This window comes from Hakea prostrata, chromosome 5, assembly GCF_041222555.1.
Source record: "Hakea prostrata isolate BN-2017 chromosome 5, UWA_Hpros_2, whole genome shotgun sequence".
Lineage (NCBI taxonomy): Eukaryota > Viridiplantae > Streptophyta > Magnoliopsida > Proteales > Proteaceae > Hakea > Hakea prostrata.
The window spans coordinates 450130-466641 of record NC_142604.1 but is presented as its reverse complement, the minus strand read 5'-3'; the positions used below and the strand labels follow the sequence as shown (position 1 = coordinate 466641).

The window sequence follows — 16512 nt, the reverse complement described above, 5'->3', positions numbered from 1 at the left end:
ATATAAACATAAAATAAAAATACATAGTTTTAAAAAATAATTATTAAAGTCAGAAAATGAAAAAATGGTGGAAAATAATAAAAAGATAAGTTTAACAAAACACAATCATAGATCATAGTCCTAGGCTAAACATATATTAATTTCAAGGCAATACAAGATCATTTAAGGCATGAACAAAACAAAAATAAAAAAGGGAAAGTTTGGAACTACTGGGTATGGCTCATGCTTCACATTCTATTGTTGCCGGAGTTTCTTTTGTAACTGTTGTGGCTTAGGAGGTGTTTGGAGGCCAAAAATGAGCAAAAGAGGTGTTTGAAGGCAAAGGAGTAGTGGAAATTAGGTGAAAATGGGATATAAATAAAAAAAAACTAAGGAAAAACAAGTTGGAATGTTGAAGTGGTCAAAATTTCAGTCGAAATGGTCGAAACCTCCGAAATGGTCGAAATCTCCGAAATTTCAGTTGAAATTTGATACTTTTCCGAAATAATTGGAATTTCATTTTGTTTTTGAAAATTGCAGACATTTCGACTGAAATTTCGAATTTTCGGTCGAATTTTCTTCTATGCTTGCTGCTTTCTTGATAGGTCTTCAGAGGTCTTTGCTTCCTTAGCATATCATCCACCAATTGTTCTTGTTTGTTCACTCCATTTTCCAAAGGAGGATCATGTGCAAGAATTTTAGGAGAAATATCTAAAGGAGGAATCAAGACTAGAACCTTTTGACTAAGATTCTATCCCTGAAGAGGTGTCGGGGAAAAGAAAGAAACTTGTTCCTAGAACACATCTATATAGACAAAGAAACGATGAGAACCAGAATGATGACACTTATACCCCTTTTGCATAGGAGGATAACCTAAGAAATGCACCGTATCCCACAAGGATCCAACTTACCATGGACATGGTGGTTACAGGAAACACAACCAAAAACCTTAGGTGGCACTGTAAATGCTGTTGTCCCTAAAAGAACCTCAGACGGGTAGTGTTGGTCTAAGACCTGGGAAGGTTCTCGATAATCAGATAAGTTGCAGTAAGGATTGCCCACTTCAAAACTTAGGAGACAAATGCATAGTAAACATAAGGGAACATGCCACCTTAAGTAGGTGTCTATTCTTGCGTTTGACAACCCCATTTTGAGGTGGAGTGTTGATGCAACTGGTCTAGCGTATGATGATGGTTAGCTAGGTAAGAAGGGAATGCACCACCGAAGTACTCAATCCCATTATCTGTACGAAGGATTTTGACTATGGTCCAAATTGTGTCCTAACCATGTTATGGAAGCTTTGAAAACGCGGGAAAACATCACTTTTCTGGTGTGGTAAGTAGACCTATGTGGTCTTAGTGCAATAGTCAATAAATGTGACAAACCACCTATGACCAGACAAAGACAGTCCGAGATGGGCCTGACACATCAGAATAAATAATTGAAAAAGGTACAATACTACGATGGTTTGAAAAAGGGTAAACATGCTTGGTTTGTTTGGTTAAAATGCAGGTCTCATAATATCTTCTAATCATATCAAGAAATAAATTGGATAAAACAGATAAAGAAATGTGGCCAAGACGCGATGCCATTGCAACAAAGTAAAAAGTGCAGGAGAAGTGGAACTAAAGGCCGTAGAAAGAGGTGGTGGAGACCTATCCAATGAGTAGAGCCCCCTTTTTGTCTACCACTGCCAATCGTACACCCCATTTTTAGGTCCTGAAATACACAGTGAGAAGGGAAAACAATTATTTTGCAATTCATATAATGAGTGAAGCTACTAATAGATAAAAGGTCAGTCGATAACTTAGGAACATGCAAAACATAAGTTAGAGTAAGAGACAGTGAACAAGTAATAGATTCCTTCCCAGAGATGGGGGAAAGAGACCCATTAGCCATTCCAACATTTTGAGCAAAAGGAATAGATGAATAAGTATGAAACAAGGAAGATGAGCCAGTCATATGGTCGGTTGCCCCATAGTTCATTATCTAGGAGTGATACGTCAAGTTGATATTGTGATAACCGAAAATACTTGTGGAGGACTAGGGATCAGCAGAGGGAACAATGGCAGAAGCTACACTCACATTGGAAGTCGGCGTTGAAGAAGAGATGTCAAATTTGGATATCAACTGGCGAAGGTGTTGAAGCTCGTTAGAGGACAGAGTTGCTGGAATACTTAGGGTGTTAGAATTTGCTTGGTGTGCATATGCTGGATTGCTACCCCTATTTCCACTCCTACCTCCTTTGTGGGAATTTGTTGGACGTCCATGCAACTTTCAAAACTAGTCTTTTGCATGAAGCTCTTTTCCATAGTACTCGTAATTCACTAGGGCGCGGGAACCGCCTTTTTATGCTATGGTGGAAGTAGAGGTGAGTTTGGAGGTGGAGGCAGGCTCAAGCTGTTGCATACATTTAATCAACTGGTGATAATTAACATAGGACAAAGTGGATGTACCAGATGTAGAACTTCAATTCATGTCACTGTTTCTTAGTTGAACTGTCGATCTTGATGGCATTTGAAAGTTCATTCGTCCATCTGATTTTTCGTTTAGCCCAACAAGTTTCCACTATGTATCACGTGGTTTACCATCATAGCATTTGCAGCTGACTTATCAAAAGGATTTATAATAGATATAGTCCAACAGGACTCAACCATGGCCCCTGAATTGGCCATAACCATGGGGTAGACCTACGGAAACTAGATTCTCCGAGCTGAAAGCTCTTCTTTTGAGGAAAAGTTTTCATGGACGTCTCAAGTTCTAGAGCAATCCTAAAGGCTTGAGGGACATCTCGCACTAAGTGGGGTGCAAGTCGTGACCGGATATCGGAGTTAAGTCCAGTAATAAATCTATAAAGTGTCTGCTCAACATCGTCGCGAGTACGGCTTTTAATCTTGAGTTCATTGAATTTGGCCATGTACTCAGTCACAGTTAATTTCCCTTGCTTTAGGGTGTTCATTTCATTCAACAAGTTCAGCCTATAGGTGATAGGTAACAACTCCCTTTTAAGCCTTTCTTGCATCTCAACCCAAGTGGTCACTGGCTCAAGTCCTAGATTGTTCTCTTGGTACTCTAATTCTGTCCAAAAATCTTGGGCAGCCGCGGTAAGCTTAATCTTAGCAAACCTAAAGCGAACCTCTTCCGACATATTATAAAAATCAAAGTACCTATCCATTTGTCTAATCCAATCTAGTAAGACTTTCGCATCTATTTGGCCATCATTAGATGGGGCCTCTACCTTGACTATCCTCCTAATAACGAACCCTCTATCATGGGTGTTAAGGGCATTGTCATGCTCATAGGTTGCATGATGCATAGGACCAAGATGTCCACGTGCTCCACGACCTCTACCTCTACCTTTTCCATTACCTTGGAAATTATCCCTAGTTCTATCAAGATCCTCGAGGCGGTGGTCAAAGTTCCGGAGGTCCACTTGGTAGTTTTCATTCCTAGGTCCATTGGCTTGAGTATTATGTCCATGCTGCTCTTGCTGTCCCTCTATGGCTGTAAGTCGTGTTGCAAGGGTCCGAACATTACATTCTATGGCCTGAATGGTGGTGGCTTGGGCTGCCTGTGCTGCCCTTTGTTATTTAACTCCTCTTGAGTTGTTTGAATGGCCTTTAAGATCTCTCCATTTTGTTGGAGCAGCTGAGTCAATTGGGCACTTCATGAAGTAGTCATATTGGAATCTTCGTTTCCACTTCGGGTTACTACCATACACAGTCTGACCTAAAAACACCTAAACTAAAAACCAACAATTCTAACAACTCGAAACCTAAAAGTCCAGCAGTACTGACACTCTAAACCAGGCTCTGATATCAGAATTGATGTAGGAGAAACCCTAGAAACTAGGGGACCTACAAAGTGGGTTACTAGACTCTTAGAATTAAACACCTATTCTTGACAGATAGTAAAGAAAGGAATTTGCAGCACTTGAAATCTGATTAATTATGCATGTAAGACAACTAAAGTAGAGAAATAAACATAATGAGTCTTACTAGTAAGCACAACTAAACAAGAATCAATAGGGAAACAAGGGGATGGGGATCTTGGCACCATAACACTAAATTGAATGCAAGGATATTAAGAAACTTAAAGAAAAATAGAGCTGTCCTAATCAATATCAGATTTCTAACAAGGAATTTAACAATGAACAATGTAAAGGGAGTCTTGGGAAGTTTTTGTTTTAAACAAAACTACTGCCAAAGAATAAATGAGAAATATTTTGGGAGAGATAATGTTACCTGCTGATCCTGGCTGCAAAACAGGGGTTAGAAAGCATATAGGAACAGAAATAAGAGAAAGAAAAAAATATTTTGAAGTAGTGGTAAATCCTAAGAAAGGAAAAAAAAAAATATATTTTGAAGTAAAGACGTATCCTAGGAAAGTGAGTATGTGATAAGAGAGAGGGAGAGAAAGAAAAGAAACAAAGAGAAGGGAAGGGAGACTAACAAAAGACAACTAGACTGCCGTATAAGGGAAAGGGGGAATAAAAAAAACAAAGATTTTTTTTTTCTGCAAGAAAAACAGAACCGTGGGGTTTGGGGAAGAAGAAGAAGATTTCTAGGAAAAAAACTAGGTCTTTTTTGAGAAAAAAAAGAGTAGATCTTTGTAGAGGAGAGCAAGGGGAATTTTTCTAGTGGGAAACAAGGGTGAAAGGAAGAGAGAGAGATTACCTGGAGAGAGGGGAAATGCTGGTTCCGCCAGGAAGGAGAGAGAGAGAGCAACATGAACTCTTTTTTTCTTTTCAAATTCTTTCATTCATTGATTGCCCAAAACGAATTCCATACAAAGGTTTAAATAAAAAAATTGATTTCTCACAACCCTACATGTTTAATTCCCAAAATAACCCCAACTTAAGTTGTAAATATAACCCAAACTCAAAATAATTCAAAATTGTGCCAAAATAGACTCTAGGCCCAGCCCATAAAGACTCAAACGTGAAATTAAAATATTTCAATAGTAAACTACTACCCAACCCACTAAGACTAAGGAAAATAACATGACAAACTGCCTATGAGCAATGTTTCCCATCGAACCATAGGATCCTAACAATCCGATAACCTCCGAACTCATCATCCATCCACATAGATGCTGTCGTCGGATGATCTCTATGTCGGCGTCGTCGGTAAACTCGGAACTGCTCATTGATATCCTCATCACTTATTATACTCAATTATTGTATTCTTCCTTTGCATGAATAAAGACTTGAAAGAGCTTGGGCCATAGGGATTATTTAAAGCTTTAGAGAGTTTGATAGTGGTCTTAACTTGGTGATTGTCCGATAGTGGCTTTAATGTGGCCTAAACTAAATGATGGCCAGTCCTCCAAGATCTTCAATGGACAATGAAATCAGCAATTTTGGTATTCTTAGTGGTTTGATTTAAATAAAATTTTGAGGGTTTGGTATGGAGGTGTTAAGGAGGATGTGGTGTGAAAATTGGTTAAATCTGATGGCTGGTTTGAGAATCCTGAATTTTCTAGGAGCTTGAATCCTAATAGTGCTTGTATGGCTAATGGGTCTTCAGGACTTGGATGGTGCTACAACTTGGGAATATCCAAGTTTAGGTCAAATCCATCGGTATCAGATTGATGCATATCTGACTTGGAAATTTTGGTGTCAATGGAACCTGGAACTGAAAACAAGTTCTTGAAGAGAAAAAAATGATAGGAGAAGGGAGATGGGGTGTAGGCTTCCTGAAATCTGGATGAGGGGGAACTTATAGATGCTTGGATCAAATGGAGATGGAGTTGTGGCATCCTTTCAGCCACTGCAAGGAACCAGGCTTGACTTCTTGGGCCTTAATGTTTTTTCAATCTTGGACCTACCAAATTGAACAAAACATTGCACACCAGCATGCACTCACAAAGATGATCCAATTTTGAAAACCTTATTAGTAATCTGAGAGGGGTAGCCTTCCGTTGAATGGGATAGGTTATTTATAACAAAAATCCTAGAGTTCTAAGGGGAATAGGCCCCTAACAAACAAATAAAGGAGTTCTATTTGGACTGGAACTCCTAACTAACTTTTAATAACTTAAGACTTGCACATGAAAGACTAGTTCACATTTGTGACTTATGTTGGGTAGAACTTACATAATTGTACCAATTGAACTAATTAATTGACCTATTTTCGTACTTGGCTAGGTCCATTATATTAGGCCCATGACCCACATAAATGAACAGAACAAAGGCCTAACACCCATATTTATCAACCCTAGGTTGATTTCAAAGGAAATTGGCCATTTCAGTGCTGGATCTGCATCAGGTTTATAATCAGACATGAGTAATTAAGCAACAGCCAAGAAGAGCAGTAGCAGAAGGTAGCAGCTGCAGTAAGCAAGCAATCATTTAGACCCAAAGTTGGTTTTGATAGCACACAATAATGGTATAGAAACAATTGCCAGGAGGATAAGGGTTTGAATACAGCAGTAAACAATCAGAAGGAACCAAAATCATATTAAGGTTATAAATCAAATTCATTGGCACTAGATTACCCAGCTGAATTAGGATTTAAAACGCAATCAAAAACAGCAGTAAATAACCGCAGAAATAGGTTTGAAAGCCCAACCTGACAGCAGCAGAAAAAATTGGCAGACACTCGAATCAGATCAGGTTTCACAAACCCAATAATGTCAGCAGCAGCAGAACCAGAAACTTAGCGTATTGAAACCCAAGCAACAGAAGCAGTGACAATCTCAGCATTAGGGGTTGGAAGCAAGCCAAATTTGAAAGAATTCATGAGAGGAGAGGAATCAAGTGGATTACATGAAGCGGGGGAGTTTTTTCTTTTTTTTCTTTCACAAAGAACCTCACTGCCAGAGGCCCTGAGCTTGTGGTTCAATTGGAGAATTGTGTTTAATTGGAGAATTATTCTGATCTCAATCCTTAATATGGTGCCGAAGAGAGAGAGAGCTCCCCACCCACAAAAAGGAAAAAAGGAAAAAGGAAAAAGGAATAGACCGATTGAAAACTTCAAGAAGTGTACATGTGATAACTGTGGGGATAAAACCCTAGTTTTCAATTGAGAACTTCATATAGGGTTTGATTCTCAGCAATAAGCAGCTTGGGTTGCTACATCCTTACAAGAGAATTAAGCCTTGGAAGATCCTCAAACTAGAATAGCAGATCATTAAATGTCGTACCTTGATAGTATTTAGCAGTAGAAAACCTAGCTTACTGGAAAATGAATTAGGAAAGATAGGCGATGGAGGAGAAGAATAATTGGAATGGAGATAAGGAATGTCGAATATATCAGTTTGCCCCTCACCTCATGTCACAACCCTTCATTTATATGTGACTGAGTTACAAGTTACAATGCGGCCAACGTGTTCCTAATCCTAGGAGAAATTAGAATTATATAAATAGAGATGGAAGAAGCAACTAATGCTAGAAATAGAAACAGCCACAAATAAGAATTCAATCTTCTTCATAGAAAGCATCTAAAACTAGTTTGCAAAAGGAGACTTCAGTGGGATTATGTTAAGGCTTATTATTAAGATTATTTCACTTGGCTTTATGCAACACACAGCTGTCTGTATGAATTTCAACTTCCTGGACACATGTAAATCATGGTGTGCATGGAGTCATGAGAATTCTACAATTGTGAATTCATACAAATCACTATTGATTGCAGAACAAAGTACCTAGAACAGAAGCAGGCAGTTTAAAACATCTTGTTTTATTAATAAGAGAAAGCATTGATAAAGGTTAGAGTGCAGATGTAGTTTTCCATACGACCTACCTCATAAATATAACAGAGATGTAGTCATGTAGCTGAGAATGAATTTAATAAGTTTACCTATCTTATTTGGTTGTTTTTGTCTAAATATGCTTCTATCATCATTAGCATAGAATACTTTAAGATTTTGTCAAAGCTCTCTGTTCTTATTTCATGTTGTGCACAATACTGCACATGCAGAAATTTTCCTCAGGGAACCATTGGTGATATGGTGAAAGATGCTTCTCAAGGAATATCGTTTGTCTGCAACAAGATTGCTGAATATGGAGGTGATCCTAATAGGTAAAATTCTCTGGATGTTACCTAGCCATGCATTAAGAGGTACACATTTGTATTCATGCTTTTATATGCAGGATCTATTTAATGGGGCAATCAGCTGGTGCTCATATTGCAGCTTGTGCACTCTTGGACCAGGCCATCAAAGAATCTGGAGAAAATGAAAGTGTCTCTTGGAGTGTTTCACAGATAAAAGCTTATTTTGGCATATCTGGAGGGTAAATCTTACCATTCTCTCTTTGTAACTTGTACTTTTTGTGAACTTAAGTGATGCTTCTGCAAATAGCTCATCCCCTCTTTTGAACCATTTACAAGTATTCCTTTCCTAGTGGTCAAGTATAATCTACACAACTATTATTATCACAGTACTTGGTGGTGGTTTTTTTCTTCTTTCTTTCATGTAGAAAGTCTCCAAAGTGAGATCCGTGGAGTAAAGGGTGCTGCATTTTGCATGTGCATAAATAGCTTCGAATTATGGAGTTGAAACCTCTCCTTCGTCCCTAACTACCACTTTATTAGCATTTCTCTTAGGTAAGTTTTCACTTCAGGTTAAAACAGTAGGAAGTGGTTTAGTGATATGGGGTGATGAAAGCAGATTTTTTTTATCTCTCCATGAAATAAACGATTGAAATTTGAAATAGTAAGGGACAAATTGTGGGCAAGAGAAAGCAACTAATTCTTGGTTTTAGGAAAGGATCAGAAAGAGGCAGTCCTAAAGAACTTGACTTTTGTTTTGGGTGGTCTCATGCATGGACTGGTCAAACCTTGCTGACTTTTCCTTTTTAGTTTACTTGATTGCCTTGCTGAATAGAGAATCATAAATTCATCTAGAAATCTTGGGGTAAGGTTTTGTAGCAATTGGTGACTTTTAAGGTTCCCAGGTGTTCAAAAAAATAATAGTAACCACAAGCGCATAGTATCGTGTAGCCAACGAGTCAATCTTTGGGAGATTTACTAGTTTGCTCACTTAAGCTACGTGAGAATGAGATGTATTAATTTTTTGTTTAATTTTGATTTCATGTATTTAGTAATTACTAATAATTAATACTTTAATTATAATAGTATTCTTAATTAGCAAAAAATTCCCAATGTTTGGGAATACCTTGCGTTGTAAGTAATGTGTGTTTAGGTTAAAAATCAATTACTTTGTATTTAAAGTTTTGAACTTAGAAGTTATGTATTGAATGCTATGTTTATAGTGTATTTGTTGGAAATCTCTCTATATATACTATGACTTTGAATGACATATATTGATTTTTTTTAGTGAAATGCAGGTGTCAATGTGTTATGTATGTCCTAATTAGGTTATATGTAGAGTCTTACCCCAAATACCCCCTAAAACCTATTGAAATTTGTTGGAAAAAGTCCAAAGTTTCTACGAAGTTTCTCAGGTTTCGACCTAAAATTCCCATATCGAAACCTGAGTTTCCCTCGAATTTTGTTCCATGGATTTTAATGTCATATTCTTATCGACCAATATGTATCTGTATTGCTGGGCGTCAATATAATACTTATCTTCTTCTTCTAGAAGAAGAATTGTATTGAGAGGTATGGATTGATGTGGTCCTAACCGTCCTATACAGGCAAGATACACTTGATATTCCTCCTTTGAACCTGCAAAACAGAAACTGAGTGAGGTACGTAATTGAGAGCAAATGAAGGCCTTGGAGATTTGTTTTTCTCTCAGATATGAGATAAAAATTATCTAACATCAAATGCATTTAATAATATTCATGATTTCAATAATTCATGGATTTGTATTGTAAGAATCATCAACTGAACATATTTAGGAGGAGAAGTGGTAAAGTTGTAAATCTCTTTCTCTCTCTCTCTTTAATTTATCATGACTAGGTTATATATGACTGAAATCCTTGCATCAAGCTAATTACTTACTGTAGAATAAAGTACATTATACTTAAAAAAACTGTATATTTTATATTAGCATCTCCATACATTTCTTGACTAGTTCTTTAGCTTATGTTGCTTTCTGATATGATATTGATAGTTTTTTTAAAATTATCCCTTACATAGTTAAATCTTGCTTGTGGACGGCCCCCAATACAGGGTTTAGGTTTATATCTTTCTCCTATTGCTATTGGCATGGGATCTGTAGCATGATGGAAATTATATGCAGTTTTCTCATGAACAACTCTTGCCACAAATTTTACAGGTACAATTTACTTGACTTAGTGGACCACTTCCATAGACGAGGTCTGTACCGTTCCATCTTTCTCAGGTACCTCTATTTTCTATTTGCTAGTGATTGGGTTCATGCTAGTATTAGTACTTGTTCCCTCTGGGGTGCTTTAACCTTGTCACACTAATGCATTGAAGTGTCATCTCAGTATAATGGAAGGAGAGGAATCTCTACGGAGAGTTTCTCCTGAAGTAATGGTACAGGACCCAAGCATTAGAGATGCAGTTTCTCTGTTGCCTCCTATTATCCTGTTCCACGGAACTGCAGATTATTCCATACCATCAGTTGCCAGGTTTGTCTTCTTTAGTTGGATCTTTAATATCTTGAAATAATTGATGTTTAATTCCCAATAAGTTATGACAATTTGTTGAGTTGTACAAGGAAACTTGTTATATAGAAATGTTTCCATTTTTAGATGGTGCCCTTACTCCCTTTTTTTTTTGAGTGGCTTACGAAACTATATTCAACTTTTGACCTGTTGCTTAAATGCGATCTTAAAATCATGGTTCACTTCTGCTCTTCTTTGGACTAATTAAAGGAAAATAAATTGTGCAGTGTTGGTTTGCATTTGAGCTATTAGGTTGACTACAGGGATTAAACGGTTACAAGTGGGATTCTTCAATCCTCACCTGTCTGTTAGATTTTTCTGGAAATGAAGGCTTCTACTTATATTGGTATTGATACATTTCCTGGCAACCCAACATGAAAAGGTTGAGGACTTATAATGATTATGTAGTAAGTTTGGAATTAAAAATTTTCCCATATGCATAAATATATGCTACTAGATATCAATATGAAGTCTTGAAGAAAATTTCACCATTTCAGGTATTTTTCAAAATTCCAATCCTGGTGGGTGCCAGAGGAAAATTAAGTAGTCCTTCCAACGCGAACTCTTGTTATAAAGATATAAGGGAAGGTTTTAGATATGAGTTGAGAAGAATCAAGAATTGTTTCTTATCATGATGTATTGAGTCTAATTCTTGTATCCTGATCATTCCCTATTTAATTGTACAGTATTATACCATGATTCCATATGCCAGGTGATGTCAATATTTATTGTAGATTCCAGGAGTTGGAATCTTCTGTATAACTTGAAGTCTTTTGTGTGTAGGGGTTTCTGGATGAAGGGCATCTAGTTTTTTACATTTTTGTTGTATATTTTCTCGGATAACCCCTTTGATCAGCCATATTTTATTTGATGTTGTATAGTCGCATATCCCAGGATTTTCTCAGATTATGCAATATCCTGATGGTAACATGTTCTCCTATGCAGTAAGAATTTTGCAAAGACCCTTCAGAAAGTTGGAGCTCAAGCTGAACTAATACTATTTGAAGGAAAAACTCACACAGATTTGTTTATTCAAGTAAGGTCCACTGATGATCTTATCGTTTTTGCTAAGTTAGGTTTTAGTTGTGATGGTTGCATCCCCATTTTTTCGCTCCTGCTTAAGCCAATTAACAACTGTGGAGTGACAAGGACACTCTGGAAAGCTGAGCTTTCGTGCTTAACTGGAGGTAGAGAGGAGGTGGTGGGAGCTTGTGAAGAGTCGAATTATTAATGAGCAAACAATCTTGTTAGACGCTGAAGCATAAAATGATATCTTACCTTTCGACTTTTGGAAAGCTGAACTTACCTCCTACTCAGCATAATAGTAAAGTTCTTTAATTTGGGAACTTTCCTCCAATTTAGTTAATAGCTGATTCTAGCTCTTTGACTTGGGAACTGCCAATTGAAGTAAGATACTGAGTAACAATTACTTATTACCATGAAGTTGCATTTTTTCAATGCAAAATCATTGGTGACCACTTTGTGTCTTCTTATGTTGTGAGCCTTTGACACCCTTTTGAGATATTGGTATTTATTTTAGCTTTTCTGTTTTGTTTTGTTTTGTTTTTGTTGAAGCAGGATCCCATGAGAGGTGGTCGGGATGAGCTCTTGGAGGATATAATTGCTGTCATCCATGCAGGAGATGAAGAGGCTCTTGCTAAAGATAGGGTTGCTCCTCCTAGGAAGCGTTATGTACCAGATTTCATGTTGAAATTGGCAAGAAAGATCAGCCCATTCTAAGCATTTCAATTTTTAGCTTTTGAGGTTTGTTAGTTGCCTGCCTTAAATTAGTGGTTGTAAGTTTACTTCCTTCATCTTTGTAAAATTGTGAGTTCTATATAATATCTTGTCATCAATTGGAGGAAGATAGAAAAAAAGAAAGAAAAATATTGAATAGCATACATAAAGAATGATCTTCTTGTATCCTTGTCTTTCTCAAAGAGCAAAATAACATTAATACAAAGGAAAGCAAATAGCTTGGAGTATCAAGTCAAAGAAGGCGCCATATTAATCTAATCCAACAGATAGAGATACTCGGGCGGCGAATCATCACTTTTATGGGGCCGGAATGTGGCAGAAATGAAAGAGTAGCCATTGTTTAGTGTGCATTACTCAATTAGGGTCCGGGTGGACAGTTTTCGTACACAACTTTGTCCAATAATTTTTTGTTGAGAAGTTGTTTTGATCAAGGACATCGGACAGATGAGAGTTCAAGGATTTACCGACCTACAAATGGGCCAAGCCTTTCAACTCACTCTTTATGGACCAGCCCTTCGTTGGTTAATGTACCTCGAAACCTCCCAAACTCGTACTTGGGAGGATACAATGAAAGCTTTAAAAAAGTTGTATTCTGACAATACTTTGATGGCTTGATTTCAATCTCAACAAAGAAATGAAAATAACTCTTTACTTGTTGTCCTCATCTTCTATTGGAAGAGAGATGATATTCCTTCTTTAATTGATCGGGAGGCACTCTCCTTTTCCAGTGTCGGAGGGTTGAGATCCAATCAATCTCAAGAGAATTTCCAATCTTCAGCACTAAGGGAAGGGTATCGTTCTCCCAAAGCCGACGGCCTGGTCTTAGGGGTCCAAAAAGAAACACTACTTGGGAGATTTTCTCTTTCATCGCCTTGTGGAGGTCTCTTTTGTCTCTTGATAGGGAGATCCAATCATTCCCAAGCGCCCCCCCAATCTTCCACTGGGAACGGTATGGTCACAATTAGATGTTGGGGTCCCAATGCTTGGGAGATTATCTATTCATCCGGCGTGCGTCTTTTTTCTCTGGATAGCTTGCTCCCTATGCGCCTATTGCTCCCTGGGATCAGGTCCTTCTGCCGCTTCGACTGATTGTTCGCATCAGATCTCAGGTTCTCTATTGCACTCCCTAAATAGGGTTCTTTTCACCTTTCCCTCACGGTACTTGTACGCTATCGGTTGGACACTAGTTGTGCTAGTGGAATGACCCAACTGGACTTAGTCAGCCCGAACCGTTTTGCTGTTCTAGAGTACCTTGAACAAGAAGAGGCAAAGATGCTAGATGTGGACACTGCTGAACCGGAAGAGATTGCTCAGGATGAGTGTCTGGGTAATAAAGCCGAGTAGGGTGGAGAACCAAAAACTGTTATTTTTGTGCCAATCGGACCCATCTCTTTCGATTCTGCCGCATCAAGCAATAGCCGAATGCCATCAAGTCTGGACCAGCAGGCTTTCGGTGAATGAAGTTGGATCGATGATTGGCACAACGATTCATTGATTACATCCAGTTCGGCATCCTACCGGACAACCAAAGAGAAAAGGTCAACATCCCAAGATGGGTGCCTCGATTCCACTACGACGTCCAAACAAAGGTGCTATACAAAAAATTGTATGATGGCATCCTCCTACGGTGCCTTTCGTATCAGGAAGCATATGAGGTCCTAAAGGAGATGCATGAGGGCATATGTGGTGCACACCAACCGGGGCCGAAGCTGCAAGAGCATTTTGTAGATTACATAAATATACTCCAAAAAGGACACGGTAAGATACCATCCAATATCATCATCCCAAATACACTTCTAATTTCATGCAAAGTCATTTTGAACAATGTGACTTTGGTTACGAAGTCACTTTTTAAGATTCTATGTAAGTGCATTGAGACCTTGGTGGAAATTGAAAGTGATAACCAAGCATTAATAGCAATCCTTCAAAAGCATCCAACCGAGGTGCCTTGGAAGGTTTTTCCCATAATCTCAGATATCCTTTGCATGTCAATTTCTTTTGTCTACATATCCTTCAATCATGTGCCTAGGGAAGCAAATATGATTGCAAATGCTTTGGCTAAGTAAGGTTCTTTGATTCAGGAGGCTTTTCTTTACATTCACGCACTCCCTCTTCATGTTTGGTGGCTTATGTTATTCGATGCTTTAAGACTTGTTGTACTCATGATTATGCAAAAATAAAATAAAAATGTAAGTGCATTGAATTAAAGGTGAGATCCGAGTAAGCACCACATTGTCAAAAGAATAGGTTAGCTAGAGTTCGGAATTTGACTAAGCTGTAAGGACCGTTTGACAACCCATAAAAAACAAGTTTCGGTGCTCTTTGTTTCGAGAAAGGAAAAAAAATGGCCAAAGACTATTTAATAGATCTATCTTGTTTTTGGTATATAAATTGACATTCTCGGAAACTTTTGCTTCGTGAAACACTTTTTCTGGTGTTTATTTTTTGAAGCAAAAGTTGGACGGCCAGGTTGTGTTTAAATGAAACAGTTTCATAGAGGAATATTCATGAGATTTGGCATCCAGAGTATAGAAATCCTGCTAAAATTGTCTCATACTATAATAGAATTCTTCCATTTATTGATTTATATACTCTATAGATAAAGATGGTTTGGTTCTTCATCTTCTCTACTTCCGATGACTAAAGTTTTTCATCGTCTTTTCTATTTTTGGTGAAGCCCTAGCCTTTGTTTTTGCATAACGGCTTCTTGTTCTTCATCTTTTTTATTTTTAGACAATGCATGCTGAAACTGTTTTGCTTCCAAAAGCTAGTTTTATCAAACACTTATAAAAGTGTTTTTGCTTTAAAAAACACTCATAATTGCTTATGATGTTTCTCAAAGCAGAAACACTATTTGGTTATTAGACGGATCCTAATAATATCAATTAAATAAAGAGTTTCTTAAACACCCCCCCCGTTTTGCAAAAACAACTAAAACTACTATCACCTTCCCAACTTTGCCAACGTTACAAAGAGGTCTACGAAATTTAACACCATCCATTGGTTATTAACTACCAAGAAGAGATTACCATTTATCATGGTAAGTCTAAACTTGATCCGATTTAAGTTATTTTGCTGGTCTATAAATGGCTACCCATTAATTTTGACTGGCGGGTTATGAATAACCCACCGAATAGAACAATCATCAAATAAGAGAAAAGAAGAACACAATAATAACAACTAAGAGAAAAGAAAGACACAATAATATATGGGCAAGAGAGAAAACTCCACTATAAATAAAGAAATATCCAAGAGAGAAGATATTTGGGATGATTAAAGAAGAAGGAAGAGGCATTCTTTTATAGCCTCTTCCTCTCCACATATTCCCACATCCGTCGATGTGGGACTAATATTACAACAATCTCCCACTTGGAGATTAGATTGAGAACCAATCAATCTCCACACCGTCTCTATCTTGCCACCACCAGCGCTATGTCTCTATCAAGCCATACAAGGACGCACCAAATGAACTTGCAGTATTGATTGCTTTTGTCAATGCATCTGCTAGGTTCTCTTTAGTGTGGATTTTCTGCATATCCACCCTTCCGTCTTCCACCACTTCACGAACAAAATGATATTGTACTTCTATGTGTTTTGTCCCGGAATGAAAAGCGGATTCCTTGCAATGTGCAAGGCACCGACGCACAATACAAGAGAATCTTCTCGTGTTTGTGCCCAAGTTCTTCCATGAATCTTCTTATCCGATTGCTTCTTTACAAGCTGTGTAGCGCCATATACCACGGAGACGTCACAACCGCGTAGTTTAGATACCCACTCACGCTCCTCGCAATTGTAAACACATAGCCGTAGTGGATTTCCTTTTATCAAGATCCCGCAAAATCGAATCAACATATCCCCGATAGTAAATTCGATCCTCCATAACATAGAGCAGCATCCAAGGTTCCTTTAATGTATCTTAGGATCCTCTTCACTATAATCCAATGCTCTTGTCCGGATTGCCATATGCGACTAATCACTCCCACGCATGTGCAATGTCCGGTCTTGTACATATCATAGCGAACATCGGACTTCCCACCGCGATGCATACGGACCGAGACATCTCCATCCTCTCGCTTCATTGCTAGGACACATACTTGAGGATAACTTGAAATTAACGGAAGAGGAGTAGAAATTGGCAGGGTCTTGCATATTGAAGCGGCGCAAGACTTCTTAAGTAACTCCCGAGATAGCCAAATCTTCCGTTATTTCGTCTCGGTGATTTGCATCCCTAG

The 16512-nt window shown here is 38.0% G+C and overlaps 1 protein-coding gene across 2 annotated transcripts in view; it reads left to right on the top strand.

Annotated features, from left to right (window-relative positions):
- The window catches only part of LOC149014244 (putative isoprenylcysteine alpha-carbonyl methylesterase ICMEL1), a 30005-nt gene extending 17293 nt beyond the window's left edge, over positions 1–12712 (top strand). Inside the window, exons 6-11 of one of the 2 annotated variants that reach the window (XM_089156322.1) lie at positions 7902–8003; positions 8075–8215; positions 10168–10233; positions 10343–10486; positions 11468–11558; positions 12101–12712. In XM_089156322.1, coding sequence (XP_089012448.1) covers positions 7902–8003; positions 8075–8215; positions 10168–10233; positions 10343–10486; positions 11468–11558; positions 12101–12262 — 706 coding nt within the window. In that variant the 3' untranslated portion in view covers positions 12263–12712. The remainder of the gene's footprint in view (positions 1–7901; positions 8004–8074; positions 8216–10167; positions 10234–10342; positions 10487–11467; positions 11559–12100) is intronic. The other variant, XM_089156324.1, reaches the window with a different exon arrangement.
- Positions 12713–16512: the final 3800 nt, after the last annotated feature.